The sequence below is a fragment of the Trachypithecus francoisi genome, unplaced genomic scaffold (genome assembly GCF_009764315.1).
Source record: "Trachypithecus francoisi isolate TF-2019V2 unplaced genomic scaffold, Tfra_2.0 Lachesis_group14, whole genome shotgun sequence".
NCBI lineage: Eukaryota > Metazoa > Chordata > Mammalia > Primates > Cercopithecidae > Trachypithecus > Trachypithecus francoisi.
The window spans coordinates 62,034,921-62,049,153 of record NW_022681459.1 but is presented as its reverse complement, the minus strand read 5'-3'; the positions used below and the strand labels follow the sequence as shown (position 1 = coordinate 62,049,153).

General features: G+C 55.9%; 1 protein-coding gene across 1 annotated transcript in view; it reads left to right on the top strand.

Annotated features, from left to right (window-relative positions):
- The window catches only part of FAM83F (family with sequence similarity 83 member F), a 35,488-nt gene extending 24,646 nt beyond the window's left edge, over positions 1 to 10,842 (top strand). The window contains exons 3-5 of the mRNA XM_033233873.1: positions 381 to 502; positions 1,809 to 2,485; positions 10,318 to 10,842. Coding sequence (XP_033089764.1) covers positions 381 to 502; positions 1,809 to 2,485; positions 10,318 to 10,367 — 849 coding nt within the window. The 3' untranslated portion in view covers positions 10,368 to 10,842. The remainder of the gene's footprint in view (positions 1 to 380; positions 503 to 1,808; positions 2,486 to 10,317) is intronic.
- Positions 10,843 to 14,233: the final 3,391 nt, after the last annotated feature.

Genomic DNA, 14,233 nt, shown 5'->3' with positions numbered 1-14,233 from the left:
TAACTACTGAATCATATGCCCAGTTTCGATTTTATCCCTAGGCTGCTGAGAGTTAAGGAGGCAGCTCTGGCCTGGTGCTGGGGTGCTTAGCTTGCAGAATCACTGACTTCAAAGTGAAGGCTGTTGTTCTCTTCCTGGGCCTTTTGAGAACAGGCAGGAACCACCCTGGGCTTGTCCATGCCTAAAGCAAGATTTGGGGACTTCTTCCTGCTCACCAAAGAGGGTTCCCTGTGGAAGGCTGTAGGAAGCAGAGCGTCTAGTGAAGACAGGAGCCTGCAGGCAGGGTCCATAGACAAACGGGCTCTTCCTCTGCAGAAGCAAGGACCTGGCACAGAGGCCGGCCCAACCCAGATGACGGTGCCTTCTACTCTTCCCAACAGAACATCCGTGTCCGCTCTGTGACAGGCGTCGGCTTCTATATGCCCATGGGGAGGATCAAGGGGACCCTGTCATCAAGGTTCCTGATGGTAGATGGTGACAAAGTGGCCACTGGATCTTACAGGTGAGTTGGGCCAGGTCAAAGAAGGGCCCAATCAAGAAGGAGGCCTTGATTCCAGGTAGGTGTTCAGAAAGATGCCAGACTGCAGCCTCCATCATCATGAGTTGTAACCGGTATCGTCTGACGCAATGACAAAGGACAGCTTTCTGCCCAGTCCCTTCCCTCCAACTTCCTGGTTGATGGATTATTCTAGAAAGAGGGTCAACTCTTCCTAGGCATTATGCACTGCCTGCTTTTCATGGTCCATTTGCAGCCAGTTGCATTTTGAGGCTAGTTGTTAGGTAGGACAAGCAGGAAGTGGGATGCACCAGATCTGGAAAGAAACAGGAAGATGTGGTGTGCAGGGAATGTTGCCAGAATTTTAGTCTTTTTTTTTTGAGACGGAGTCTTGCTCTGTGGCCCAGGCTGGACTGCAGTGGTGTGATCTCGGCTCACAGCAACTTCTGCCTCCTGGATTCAAGCGATTCTCCTGCCTTAGCCTGCCGCCTCAGCCTCCCGAGTAGCTGGGATTACAGGCGCCTACCACCACACCCAGCTAAATTTTGTATTTTTAGTAGAGACAGGGTTTCACCTGGCCAGGCTGGTCTCGAACTTCTGACGTTAAGTGATCCACCCACCTCAGCTTCCCAAAGTGCTGGGGTTACAGATGTGAGCCACCACACCCGGCCTCAGAATTCTGATTTTAAAATAATTTACCAGGAACACGAGAGACTGTATCTGTGTAATATCTGCCCTCCAAGTAAATTAAAATATGGATGACGAGAAGAGAGACCTGAGCACACGAAACAATGAATAGCAGCGTAAGTCCTGTCACATGGTCAGAGTATGGGTTTCTGCAGACACTAAGTGCTTAAAAAAATCAGAAAAGAACCAATACAGAGTAGAATAATATTCATAATAGTGGCAGCTGCAGTTGCTATTTTTTAAATGTGTGTTTGTGCCAGGGACTGAGCTAAATGTTTTATATGAGTTACTTCATTTGCGCCTCACAACAACCCTGTGAACATATGTCCTGAGAGCCCCAGCTTACAAGGCACACGAGAATATAAACCAGGTTTGAATGCCTGCCTGACTTCCCATGCTCTTTCCCTGCACCTACTGCCTGCTTGCTTCATTTGAGGCCAAACTCTGGGGAAAGGGAGTCTGCGGGTGGGTGGAGGGAGGCCAGTCCAGCGTGTGGCCCACAAGGAGCCTTCCACCTGCGGCAAGGGTCTGGCCACAGCGGAGGGGCGGGGGGGTGGGGGGCAGGGGCAGGGCAAGAGAGAGGCCTGGGCACACACGTCTTGCTTTTCTGTCCCCACGTTCCCAGGTTCACCTGGAGTTCCTCCTACGTGGACAGGAACCTCCTCCTGCTCCTAACAGGGCAGAACGTGGAACCCTTTGACACAGAGTTCCGGGAGCTGTACGCCATCTCTGAGGAGGTGGACTTGTACCGGCAGCTGGGCCTGGCGGGCAGGATTGGCCTCCACTACTCTTCCACTGTGGCTCGAAAGCTCATCAACCCCAAGTACGCCTTGGTGTCAGGCTGCCGCCACCCGCCTGGGGAGATGATGCGCTGGGCTGCCCGGCAACAGCGGGAGGCAGCCGGCAACCCGGAGGGGCAGGAGGATGGCGGCAGCGGTGGGGAGTCGGCCCGGCGCCTGGAGAGCTTCCTGAGAGACCTGGTTACGGTAGAGCAGGTGCTGCCCCCTGTGGAGCCCATCCCCTTGGGAGAGCTGAGCCGGAAGGATGGCAGGATGGTCTCTCACACGCACAGAGACCTGAAGCCCAAATCCCGAGAGGCACCCAGCCAAAATGGCATGGGAGAAGCAGCCCGGGGGGAGGCTGCCCCCGCCAGGCGCTTCAGCAGCAGGCTCTTCAGTCGCCGAGCCAAGAGGCCCACGGCGCCCAACGGCATGGCCAGCTCCGTCTCCACTGAGACTGTCCCTGAAGTGGAGTTTCTGACAGGGAAGAGGCCCAACGAGAATTCCAGTGCTGACATCTCAGGTGAGCCCTCTTCCCTCTGGCCTGGTGTCTCCCCAGGCCTCTGGCCCTGGCCCCACATCAGCCCTTACCCAGGAGCACTGCCTCACACCTGCAGAGGAGCAGACTCCATCTGTGGGCACAGAGAGGGCAGGAGCTCTGGGGTTCCGGGGTCCTTGGTTCCCATTCTGGCCTCAGCCTTTAGCTGCCTGGAGGCCTTGGGCAGGTCCCGCAGCTCTGAGTTTCATTTTCCTCTGCTCTGAAAGAAGAGAAGGATTCCAGGCTTGGCATGGAGTGGTCTGAGAGCTTCTGCTACGACTGCTAGAAGGCGTTCAGATCAGCCCTCATGGTAACCCAACAAATCAAATAAGCTGAGAAGCTTTCTCCTTTGTAAGTGAAGAAACGGGGGCTCCGCACAGTGGGGTGCATGGCTGCAACTAGACCCTGGTTCTGAGTTGAGGGCTCTTTCTAGCAAACCTGCTTCCTTGCCAGATCACCTATTGTCAGGATCTCACCTGGTCAGACACACCCCACCCTCCCCTGTACCCTACCAGTGCCCTGACCCACTTTCCTGTCTCTGTGATGGGCAGTCTGACTCGGTTTCTCCACGTCCCTCTGCTGAGTGCCGTCTGCCTGGCTGCTCGTCCCTGGGTAGGACTGTTCCATGGCAGCATCTTCCTGGGCATCTCTCTGGGATCCCCAAAAGGTCCTGCCTTTATGTCTCTCTCCGCAGCAGTCTCCGGGGATCCCCAAAAGGTCCTGCCTTTATGTCTCTCTCCGCAGCAGTCTCCAGGGATCCCCAAAAGGTCCTGCCTTTATGTCTCTCTCCGCAGCAGTCTCCGGGGATCCCCAAAAGGTCCTGCCTTTATGTCTCTCTCCGCAGCAGTCTCCGGGGATCCCCAAAAGGTCCTGCCTTTATGTCTCTCTCCGCAGCAGTCTCCGGGGATCCCCAAAAGGTCCTGCCTTTATGTCTCTCTCCGCAGCAGTCTCCGGGGATCCCCAAAAGGTCCTGCCTTTATGTCTCTCTCCGCAGCAGTCTCCGGGGATCCCCAAAAGGTCCTGGCCTTTATGTCTCTCTCCACAGCAGTCTCCGGCGTGGCCTTTCAGGTGGCTGGTGGTGGTGCCTTTCTCATTTCTGCATCCCTGACTCAGAGGACTTTCTGTGGTGGGATTTTTCCGTCCATCACTGTGGAGCCCAGTGATGAGAACTGGGCTCTGGCTGGCAGTGACAGGGTCTGAGGTCTTGTGTGCCCAGTCCAAGGGCTCCCAGGACTCCTGCATTTCTGCACACCAGCTCTGACTGGATTGTGATGGCATGAGAGCAGGGAGCACACGTGTCGTCCCCTCTGCTGATTCCCCAGCGCTGCTTTGGAGCCTGACACACCCAGTCTGTGCTCAGGAAATGTTGGCTAACTTTGCTTCTTGGAGTTGGAACAGGCCTGGGCGCCTCTGTGGCTGTGGGCACAGTGGGAGCGCCAGGGCGTTCCCTCCATTTGGCCTGGGGATGGTGACTGAGCTGCTGGCCTGCCAGGTCCTGCACAGGCGCTCTCTCTCCCCTTCTGCCCTCACAACCACCCTTCAAGCACAGAGGTGGCAGGTGGCTCGGAGAGGTGAATGAAGTGGTCCCAGGTCACAGGAAGTGGTAGTAAGGCTAGGATTCAAGACCAGGCCTGGGCACAGCCATGGTCTGTCAGGGGAGGGGTGGCTGGCCCCGTCGCTGTTTCTCCTGGGCTCCCTGGCTCCCCTAACACCAGCTGCTGCTGCTGCTGCTGCTCAGTACCTCTGGTTTGGAGGAAGGGTTGCCATGGTGAACACCTGGCAAGGGAGGGAGGGGGAAGAGGGGAAGGCGGGGGAAGCGGGAAGGAGGGGGCAAGCCCTACAGCAGCAAGGGCTGTTTCCCAAGTCCTGAGTGAAGTGGAGTGGAAGCTTTCTCTCCCTTCAGCCCCTCGCCCTGAGGTGCGGTTTCCATGGAAACTCAAAGCCCATTGTCTTGTCCCTTGCCGATGCCTTCTGCGTGTCCCTCCGCATCCATGTCCCTGCTCTCACCTCTCGGGTGGTCGCGGCGGCCCTGCCCCTGCTGCCACTGTTTGGTGTCTGCACACGGTGCCCAGGAACCAGCCTTGCAGACATGGACGGGGCCCTCGGGAAGCTCCTCTCCAGGGCACCTGATGCTGGGATAGAGAGAGAGAGGGAAGAGTGAGGGCGAGGGCACGGACAGCCCGGAACCGTCACCCCGTTCCTCATCCATCCTTTAGACAAACACAGAACAGCCTCCTCCGGCAAGGCCTCTGCCCACCTGGGTGGGTCCCCAGTACCTGCAGGCCTGAAATTCACACACCTTTCCTCTCCCTTGCAAGGCCTGGGGGAGAAGCAGCAGCTCCTCTCCTGTCTTTTGTTGTTTTTGTTTGTTTTTAAGACAACGTCTCGCTGGAGTGCAGTGGTGCGATCACAGCTCACTGCAACCTCAACTTCCCAGCGATTCTCCCACCTCAGCGTCCTGAGTAGCTGGGACCACAGGTGTGTGCCACCAAGCCTGGCTAATTTTTTAAATTGTATAAACAGGGTCTCACCATGTTGCCCAGGCTGGTCTCCTGGCCTCAAGTGATCCTCCTACCTCTGGGCCTCCCAAAGCGCTGGGATTATAGGCACAAGCCACTGTGCCTGGCCAGGAGCTCCTCTCCTAAGAGGCCCTTTTTCATGGCCTCCAGCCTCCCACACCAAGTGGGGCTGCTTCAGTGTTTCCCCTCAGGCAGCAGCAACTAAGCAGCCAGGACTGCATGTGTGAGAAGGTGGGGCCCGGAGAGCACGGGACTCCCACGGTGGGAATCGGTGAGAACCTGAGCTCCTGCCTTTGGACCCCCACACAGGGCAAGTGTCCCCTTCCCCTGGTAAATGTTCAGAACTTCCCAGAGCAGCTGCCACCTGGCTCTCAGCTCGGGACACATTGCTCCCTGTACCCAGGACACATCCGTCCCCTCCCTGGGGCTGTGTCCTCATCTAGAAGAGGAGGGTTTGCACCAGGGAGGGTTTCCGAGGTCCCCTGGAGTTCAGATTCTGCCTCTGTTCTTTCTGTCTCTGCTGCCCTCTTGTCAAGGGAGAACCTGGGTTGATGACAGGTTCTGTCATAAGAGGAAAAATAGAAAAAGCTCAGAGCTGACAGCCTGTAAAATTGCTTGATAAGGAATATATAGTTGTCAAATAGCATGCAAATTTTTGCAAACCCAGGTGTGGCCTTTGGGAGAACCTTAGGGAAGTTGCTTCCTCCTGTGGGGCTGGGGATCCAGCTGGGGGCCACGGGCGCCCAGCGGTTTCAAGGTTCACGGCGCCCTCTAGTGGCAGAAGCTAGGCACCTCTTCCTTCTGCGCCTTCCCTCAGCCCTTACCTGCTGGGAGTGCTCGTCGTGTCTTCTTCTGGAGCTTCTGTGCCCTCCATGAGCTCCACACAGGCTCCCTGGGTCACGGACCCCCAACCTCACAGAACAGCCTCAGTGGAGAGCCTTGGTAAAAATGCAACGAGGTCAGGCGCGGTGACTCATGCCTGTAATCCCAGTGCTTTGGGAGGCCAAGCTGGGAAGATCACTTGAGCCCAGAAGTTCTAGACCAGCCTGGTCAACATAGCAACACCCTGTCTCTTAAATAAAATTTTTTTTAGTTAACTGGGGATAGTGCCATGTGCCTGTAGTCCCAGCTACTTGGGAGGTGGAGGCAGGAGGATCACTTGAACCCGGGAAGTCGAGGCTGCAGTCAGCTGTGATTGAGTCACTGCGCTGCAGTCTGGATGACAGAGAGACCCTGTATCAAAAAAAAGTAAAAGTAATATGAATTTTAAAATGCAACAGACACGCTTTGGGAGGCCAAGGCAGGTAGATCACCTGAGGTCAGGAGTTCGAGACCAGCCTGGCCAACATGGTGAAACCCTGTTTCTACTAAAAATACAAAAATTAGCCAGGCATGGTGGCACAAACCTGAAATCCCAGCTACTTGGGAGGCTGAGGCAGGAGAATCGCTTGAACCCAGGAGGCGGAGGCTGCAGTGAGCTGAGATCGTGCCTCTGCACTCCAGCCTGGGTGACAGAGCAAGACTCCATCTCAAAATAATAATAAAATTTTTAAAGATAAAAATAAAATCCAACAAATAGAGTCTGTACTGCTGGGCGAGGCTTAGGACTCTGCATTTTAAATTAGGGCCCTCATTTTCCAGTGTAGCTTCCCCAGAGTAGAGGGTCCTCAGACCAGCAGACTCTGCAACGACTGAGGAGACACAGATGAGGCCCTGCCCTTGGAGTGCTGCCAGCCTAGGGGAGGAGGTCCCCATGCTGTGCCTGAGACCCCACCCAGTTCCCCCAGGGAGATGACTGGGAAATGGCCAACACTTTTGAAGTGGCGAGAGACATGGTGCCATACGCCATCACACGCAACTGGCGTCCTCCTCGCTGCCATCCAGCCTGATGATAGCATCGCACAATGAGACCCCCAAGGTTCGGACAGGCCAGGCCCTGTGTCCATGGCCGCCCAGGGTGGAAAGGGCAGTGTGGTCTCCTGCCTCCCCGGCCTTCTGCAGATGTCATAGCCATCTCCAGAAGGCTTGGGTCGGCACCGTTTCCCTGCACCTTTAAAGACTGTTTGGGCCGGGCGTGGTGGCTCACGCCTGTAATCCCAGAACTTTTGGAGGCCTAGGCAGGCAGATCACCAGGTCAGGAGATCGAGATCATCTTGGCTAACACGGTGAAATCCCGTCTCTACTAACAATACAAAAATTAGCTGGGCGTGGTGGCACTTGCGTGTAGTCCCAGCTACTCAGGAGGCTGAAACAGGATAATCTCTTGAACCTGAGAGGCAGAGGTTACAGTGAGCAGAGATCGCACCACTGTACTCCAGCCTGGGCGACAGAGCAAGATTCTGTCTCAAAAACAAAAAAACAAAAAAAAAGTGTTTGGAAGAGCCGGAGCCCCACATAGAGGACCGACCCTTTCCCCTGGTGTCATGGGGGCTGAGAAGACGAGAGCAGCAACTTACTTCCCAGAGTGCCTCAGGGTCCTTTCCTGCCCCAGAGCCCCTGGACCTGTGCTTTGCTTCCCAGTTTCTCTGAGGTGACCTGCAGTGACAGTCTCTTTCCAGAACTCTCCTGGGGTCCCTGGATTTATGTGTGGATGGCCCCCTGGCTGGCTGGCAGTGTGATCTGGCTCTGTAGAGCGTGGCTGCTGGGCTTCTGGACTGGGGGACTTGTTCTCCTGTGTCATCCCTTGGGGCTGCGGGTCTCAGATCTCTCTCCTGCTCTTGCTGCATCTGGTGCATCTGCTGCTGTTATTACTGTTATTACTAGGATTGCGCTAAACCCCTAAGTAGCTCGCCATTGCCGTCTCATGCATTTTATTCAATAAATATGTATCTACGAAGTGTCTGCTCTGTGCCAGGCCCTGCTCTGAGTTCCTGGCACAGCCGTGAACAGAATGAACATGGTTCCTGCTTTTATGGAGCACGTTACCCTGGGCAGAGACCAGGATTGGGGGGGATGGCCCTTCTATGAAGGGTGTCAGGGAAGGCCTCCCTAACCAAGGAGCCTCAGAGCAAGACTTGAATGGAGGGAGGAGGGCCCTGTGGACATCCGAGGGACGACTCTTCCCGATACGGGGAATGCGAAGCCCTGGAGCCTGTGCATGAAGCTTGCACATCATTGTCCTTGTCATGGCTTCTGTGTGGGTGACCTCTGCCTCCCTCTCGCCCGCACCACCTTACCTGGCAGCGAACCAGACTGACCGCAGGTCCCGAGTGCCCCAGGCTGCCACCCTCACCCCATGCTTACGTCACACAGCTTCACTCCGCTGAGCGGCCCCTCCTCCCACCCTGCACCCATTTTCAGCTCCACCTTGGTGTCACCTCTGAAGCTCCCAGGCCACGCATACTTTGTAAAAAAGACTATTCTGGCCATTTATACACCTTCCCCGTTCACCTGAGCAGGGCTGACTCCCCACACGTGGTCAGCTCCCAATATGTGAGCACTCAGGGAATGACCGGGGACACACAGTTTGTCCTCAAGCCAAGCCAGTTTCTCTGTCCTGTCCGGGGCTAGGAAATGAATTCTGAGTCTAGGTGCTCTCTCCAGGCTTTCACCCTGCCTTACAAAAAAGTGGGGAGCATGGTGCTGGTGAAGACGGGCCCTGCCCCTGCCTTACCCAGGCTTCTCCTGGAGGCAGCCAGCTGGGCGGTGTGCAGGCTTGGGAAGCAGCTACCCCCACCCCCACCCGCCATTCCATGTGCAGCTATACCACTCCCCTGTTTAACAATCCAGAGGTTGATTTGCTTACCTGCCTCCAAAATGCTGCTGCCTCTGGGGAGGAACTGACATCTGCTTAGTGGGCCACGCAAATGAAACCAGCTAAGGAGGGGAAGTGGGGATGGTTATATCCATTGCAGCAGCGAGTGAGTCTAGGACGGCCGCGTTTCATCCCGCTAGCAGAGCCACCCAGACGCGCTTGGCATCACTGCGGAAGGTGACCCCCAGCACCTTGGCCATGGAGCTCTTTGGGTGCAACCTCCTGCCCAAGGGTGGGGGAACACCCTTAATGAGGGTACAGCTGGATTTGTGGTCAGTCCCGAAGAGCTCACTCAGTCTGCCTGGATGGATGAGGCCTGAGGCCGTGGGTCACAGTGCAGTGGGCAGGAGCAGCAGCCTGTGTGGCAGGGGAGGGCTCTAAGTTGCACTCTGTTCGGTGGGTCGTCCTCATGGCCCAGGAAAGGAGGCAGACGTGGCCTTAATTAAATTCGCAGCTGAAGTGAAACTGGAAGGTTGTGTGAGCATCAGGGAGGTAGCCCTTGCTGTGTGGAGGGGAACTGGCAGGAAATAACACGAGTGCCTTCCACCTAGGGAAAGGCAGCCGGTGCTCTGAGGACATAGGCTCCCCGCTTCAACGCCCGACACCTTGCAGACCCACAGGTGTCAGGCCTGCCTTGCTACTCCTCCGCACTCCCTCCAGAGATCTGAGAGCAGGAATCCAGCCAAAGGAACCTTAGGCCTCATCTGAGGACTGTAAAGGGAGTGGGAAGGAATGGTAGAGGCCTGGGGAAGAGGAGAAATCAGCTTCTCTGGCTGGAAGGGGGGCAGCTTTGTCTCCCCCTTCCCTCCCTACAGGCAGCGCGTTCCTCTCCATCCTCCCCTCAAAGCCACGCCCTAAGCAGTGTGATCCACCCCACGGTGGCAGCTCTTGGCCAGCACCAGCCCTTCCTGAGGCGCCAGTTTTCCTTCTTCCAGCCTAGGAGGCCTGTGGCAGAAGGAGCTGGAACTGGACTGGGAAGGCCAGGTTCCGTCACTATTGCTGGCTGGCTCTGGGAGCTGTGGACACCTCAGCAGTAGAATGGGGCAGCTGGGGAGGGGAACCGGAGAGGAGGACCACGGTCTTACTTTGCAGGCTGTGGAGCTGCATGTATTAGCTGGTAATGAGCGGCCTCTTGGCGAGACTTTTGTGTATGTGTGTGTGAAGGCAAGTTTATTAGAAAAGTAAAGAAACCAAAGAATGGCTAGTCCTTACACAGAGCAGCCAAGACTTGGAGTTGATAGCTGTCATCATCGATTCTGCAGACTGGATCCTTCCCTCACCTGTCTTTGGTCAGGAGATGGTGGTCACCTTGATGTCCTACCCAGTGGGGCTCCTGCCGAGGCTGCTGGGACAGGCAGAATCTTCCCTTCTGCTTTCCCAGGTGCCCTCTACTGACTTGCTTTCCAGATCAGCAGCTTGGGAAGGAGACAGTGACCCCAGCCCCTCAACTGGAGGTGTGGACAGCATACAGGGTAGGGACTGAAGCTGAATCCACCAAGCGTTTCACTTACATCCTTCCCCGCCTCTGTCCCTTGCCTCTGCAGGTAAAACAAGTCCCAGTTCTGCCAAGCCCAGCAACTGCGTGATTTCCTGAGCTGCAGGATGGTGGTGGGCAGGACGTGTGGATGTTCGCCTGCCCTGCCCTGTGTCGTGGAGAGCTCAGGTCGCACACTGCACCAGTTTGCACATCAGACTCCAACTGGCCTCCTGCCTTGCAGCCTCTGTCCTGGTCTCAGGGACCCTGGATCCCAAATGAGAGGGTCCGAAGCATCTCAGTCACACGCCTCCACCAGACTGTCGGTGGCTGGGCGGGGGTCAGTGCCACGGCCTCCTTGTTTACATGAAGTGGAAGCTTGACCAGTGTCTACTCGCCTTTGTGCCCCACCCCCTCCGCTGGTCGCCAGATGGGGTGAGGGCCATTCTTTAAACCTTAATGGGATGGGGTATCTGGAGCAGCCCCAGTGGCTTCTCCTTTCCCAGGCTTCCTGGTGCTTCTGGTTTCCCCCACTGCTCCCCACCCAAGAGATTGGTGGAATAAAAGGGAAGAGGGCGGGACCCTGAGCCTGGGATCCCAAGTTCCAGTCTTGCTCTAGCCGCCGACCTCCAGGTGTAAGGTGCAGCCGGAACTGCAGGGGCACTGGCTACAGTGGTCTTCCTGGCCCTGTCCCTGCAGGCTCCCGAACTAGACTTGAATGAGGGGAAGATCCTGCGGCCTCCCCCAGTGAGGGGCAGAATTTGTTGCTGCTGTTCTGAGAGCACTCACACTGAGGTCTCTTTCCCCGCCCGGTGCTGTCCTGGCAGTCTCAGCGTGAGTGGCCCAGGCCTCCTCGGCTGCTGCCTGCTGCAGACCTAGGTGGGGGTCCTTATAGTGCCTTTACCTGGGACTGTTCCTTCCCTCAGTCAGTAAACTTTGGTTTACAGCCCAAGGCAGGGAGGGGGCTTGGCTGAGAGGGGATTGGGGGTGTGGGAGGCTGGGCCCTGAGGATGGGAGCATTTGCCTTTTTTCCCCCAACTCTAACGGGGTCCTCGGACCCCTTCACCGACCAGGGCTTCCAGGTTATGCTTTGGCCAAAGACGGGCCTTCGCCTCCTGCAAGCATCAGGCCATTTTTAGGAGCCTGTGCCTCGCCAGAGCAGGTCAGCCTAATTGCCATGAGGCTGGGCCGGGAGACCCAGTAAGCCGTTCCACTCTGCCCTCCCCACTTGGGTGACTGGAGAGGGCGGAGGAGAGTTTGTGAATGGACCTGGGAGAAATTGCCAAACTGCAGACTCTGTGAGCCGGCCCTGCGGGCGGGGCGATGGGGGATCCAAGCCCTGTGAAAGAGCCATGTGGCAGACTTTCTTGCCCTCTGACCTCTGAACCAAACTCTCATCCTCTTTCTTTCCGTCTAAAAAACCCTAGGACACTACCAGCACCTGGGGGAGAGGTACAGATGCCTGCAAGGCAGCTGATGTGAGAGCCAGAAAAGGGGCTGCTCTGGCTGGGCTGCAGGAGCCAGACACTGCTTCTGAGGAAGCAGGAAGTAGGGACCACATGCGGCGGCCATTGAGGAGACTGATCTCTCTGGCAGTGGGGAGGGGAAGGGAAAAGAAGGGTGAGCCTGTCCCCAGGGTCTTCTCTGTTAATCCCAAGGCTGGCTTCTAGGGCGTGTGGAGAAGGGCCTCTGGCCCACCTCCCTGAGCTTTTATGAAGATGAAATGCTTCTGGGAAGTGCTTCCTTAGGTACCAAGGCCAGGCAGTGTGGCACGAACTCATTCTGGAGGGGAGGGAAGGGAGAGGGGAGAGGTGGGTGTGGGGGTGTTACACCTCAGCTCGAGGGGGACACCTTGAAGGTATGGGACATGAGATGTGTCCATTGCAATGGGACAAAGAGATCACTCTCTGGTGTGGAGGGTGGGTGCCTCTGGGGATGAGGGAGGTGGCCTGGGGAAGGGACCGGCCTCCAAGCAAGTCAGCCAAGGGCATCTGTGCCTCCCTTACCAGAAGAGCAGGCCCTGCTTTGTCCCTTTACCCCCTCTAGACCCAAAGCACACCCAGGTCCCTCCCCTGCCCTGACATCTAATCTGGAAGGATCCCTGATTGGAATCTCCAAGTCACTGAGGCCTTAAGCCAGGCCTTCCTTTCTGCCTCAGTTTCTCCATGTGCCAAGATGGGGTTTTTCACACTTTCTTGGTAGAAATGATGGGGAGACCATATGTTAGGAAGCAACTTGGCATAGTGGGAAGAGGGCCAGCCACAAGGCAGGAGTGCCCAGGCAGGGTGCCTCTCCCTGCTGGCCCATGTCCTCATCCTCATAGCAGTGTGGACAAGATGGTGTCTGGCCCCACCCGCTCTAAAAGGCTTGAGACAGAAACTGTAGTCCGAGATGGCAAGGATCTTGAACTCACAAAATGCAGCTCTTCATGTTTGCCTGTCTGCCTAGGCACCGGCCCACTCTGTTCTGCCTCTTGGCTTGTCAGCTGTGAGCACGCCTGCCCTCTGTTCCAGCACTTGCGCATACTTTGTGAAGTAGTCTCTTACTCATCAGATCTCAAGGGTACATCTGGCCCTCCCAGTTGGATGGCAAGTTCAAGGGTGGATCATGCCCTTGGTCCCTGCACAGCAGCTTCCGCAAGGCTGGTTACATTGGAAGGGCTCTAGGAGGAACAGGATAAAGCAGCACTCTGGGCTGGGGTCTGGCTTCACTGCCCACCACCGCACACCACCACCAAGCTGCTGTCTCACTTTCTGAGTCAGCTTCTGTAGGGTAAGTGTTCACAGCTGGTGCAGCTCTTTGGGAAGCCTAACCTCCCAGTGAGCTGAGCCCCTGGTGTGGCTGCCACACTTGCTTCTGCCCCATAAGGGCAGGACGCACAGGACTCCTGGCTGGGTCTGGGAGCCTGTCCCTTGTGATTTGGCAAAACGTCCCATCTTCTTAGCTACCTGTCCTGAGGGTATGGCTAATCCTATCTCTGATCCCTCGAGGCTTTCAAGATAGCCTCTGTTAACATCACTACCCTCTGTCTGGGTAGAACTTTATAGAAAGGCTAGGCAAAAAATGAGACCCAGAGATATGGAAGAAACTGGCCAAAGAGGGGAAGTGGGCTGTTTTTTTTTTTAACTACTGTATTGCTTTTCTCTTTTTCATATTTGTTGAGCACTTGCTATATGCCAGTCACCATGCTGGATGCTTTAGTAACATGAAGGTTTCAAACTAAGAAAAGCTGAAGAAAGAGCCCTTTAGAAAGTTAGCAGTTTTCCTGTGTATTGGGGGAGTGGGCCTCATAAAGTTGTATGATGAGAGGCACAGGTAATTTTGTTTTGTTTTGTTCTGAGACAGTGTCTTGCTCTGTCGATCAGGCTGGAGTGCGGTGGCACCATCTCGGCTCACTGCAACCTCCACCTCCCGGGTTCAAGTGATTCTCCAGCCTCAGCCTCCCGAGTAGCTGAGCTTACAGGCATGCGCCACCACGCCTGGCTAATTTTTGTATTTTTAGTAGAGACAGGGTTTCACTATGTTGGTCAGGCTGATCTTGAACTCCCGGCCTCAGGTGATCTGCCTGCCTCAGCCTCCCAAACTGCTGGGATTATAGGCATGAGCCACCACACTCAGCATGGCTAAGGTTCATTATCCCCATCTTTCAGATAAGGAGGTACACAGCTCTCCCCAGATCCCACATCCCAGAGAATGCAGGTCTGAGCCTGTTCTTTGAGCTCAGGGTCTCGGCAATGGTGATGCTTTGGGGCCGCAGAATCCTCTGTTGGTTACGGGGCTGCCCTGTGCATTATAGTACGTTTAGCAACATCCCTGGCTTCCACCTACTAAATGCCACTAGCACCCCTTCAGATGAGACCACCAAAAATGTCTCCAGATGTTACCACATGTCCCCTGGGGAGTGGGGTAAAAGTGCTCCCGTTGAGAGCACTGGCTCTTTTCTTTGCGGTCCTGGCCTGGCGGCCTGCACAGGCCGCTTCTCTGAA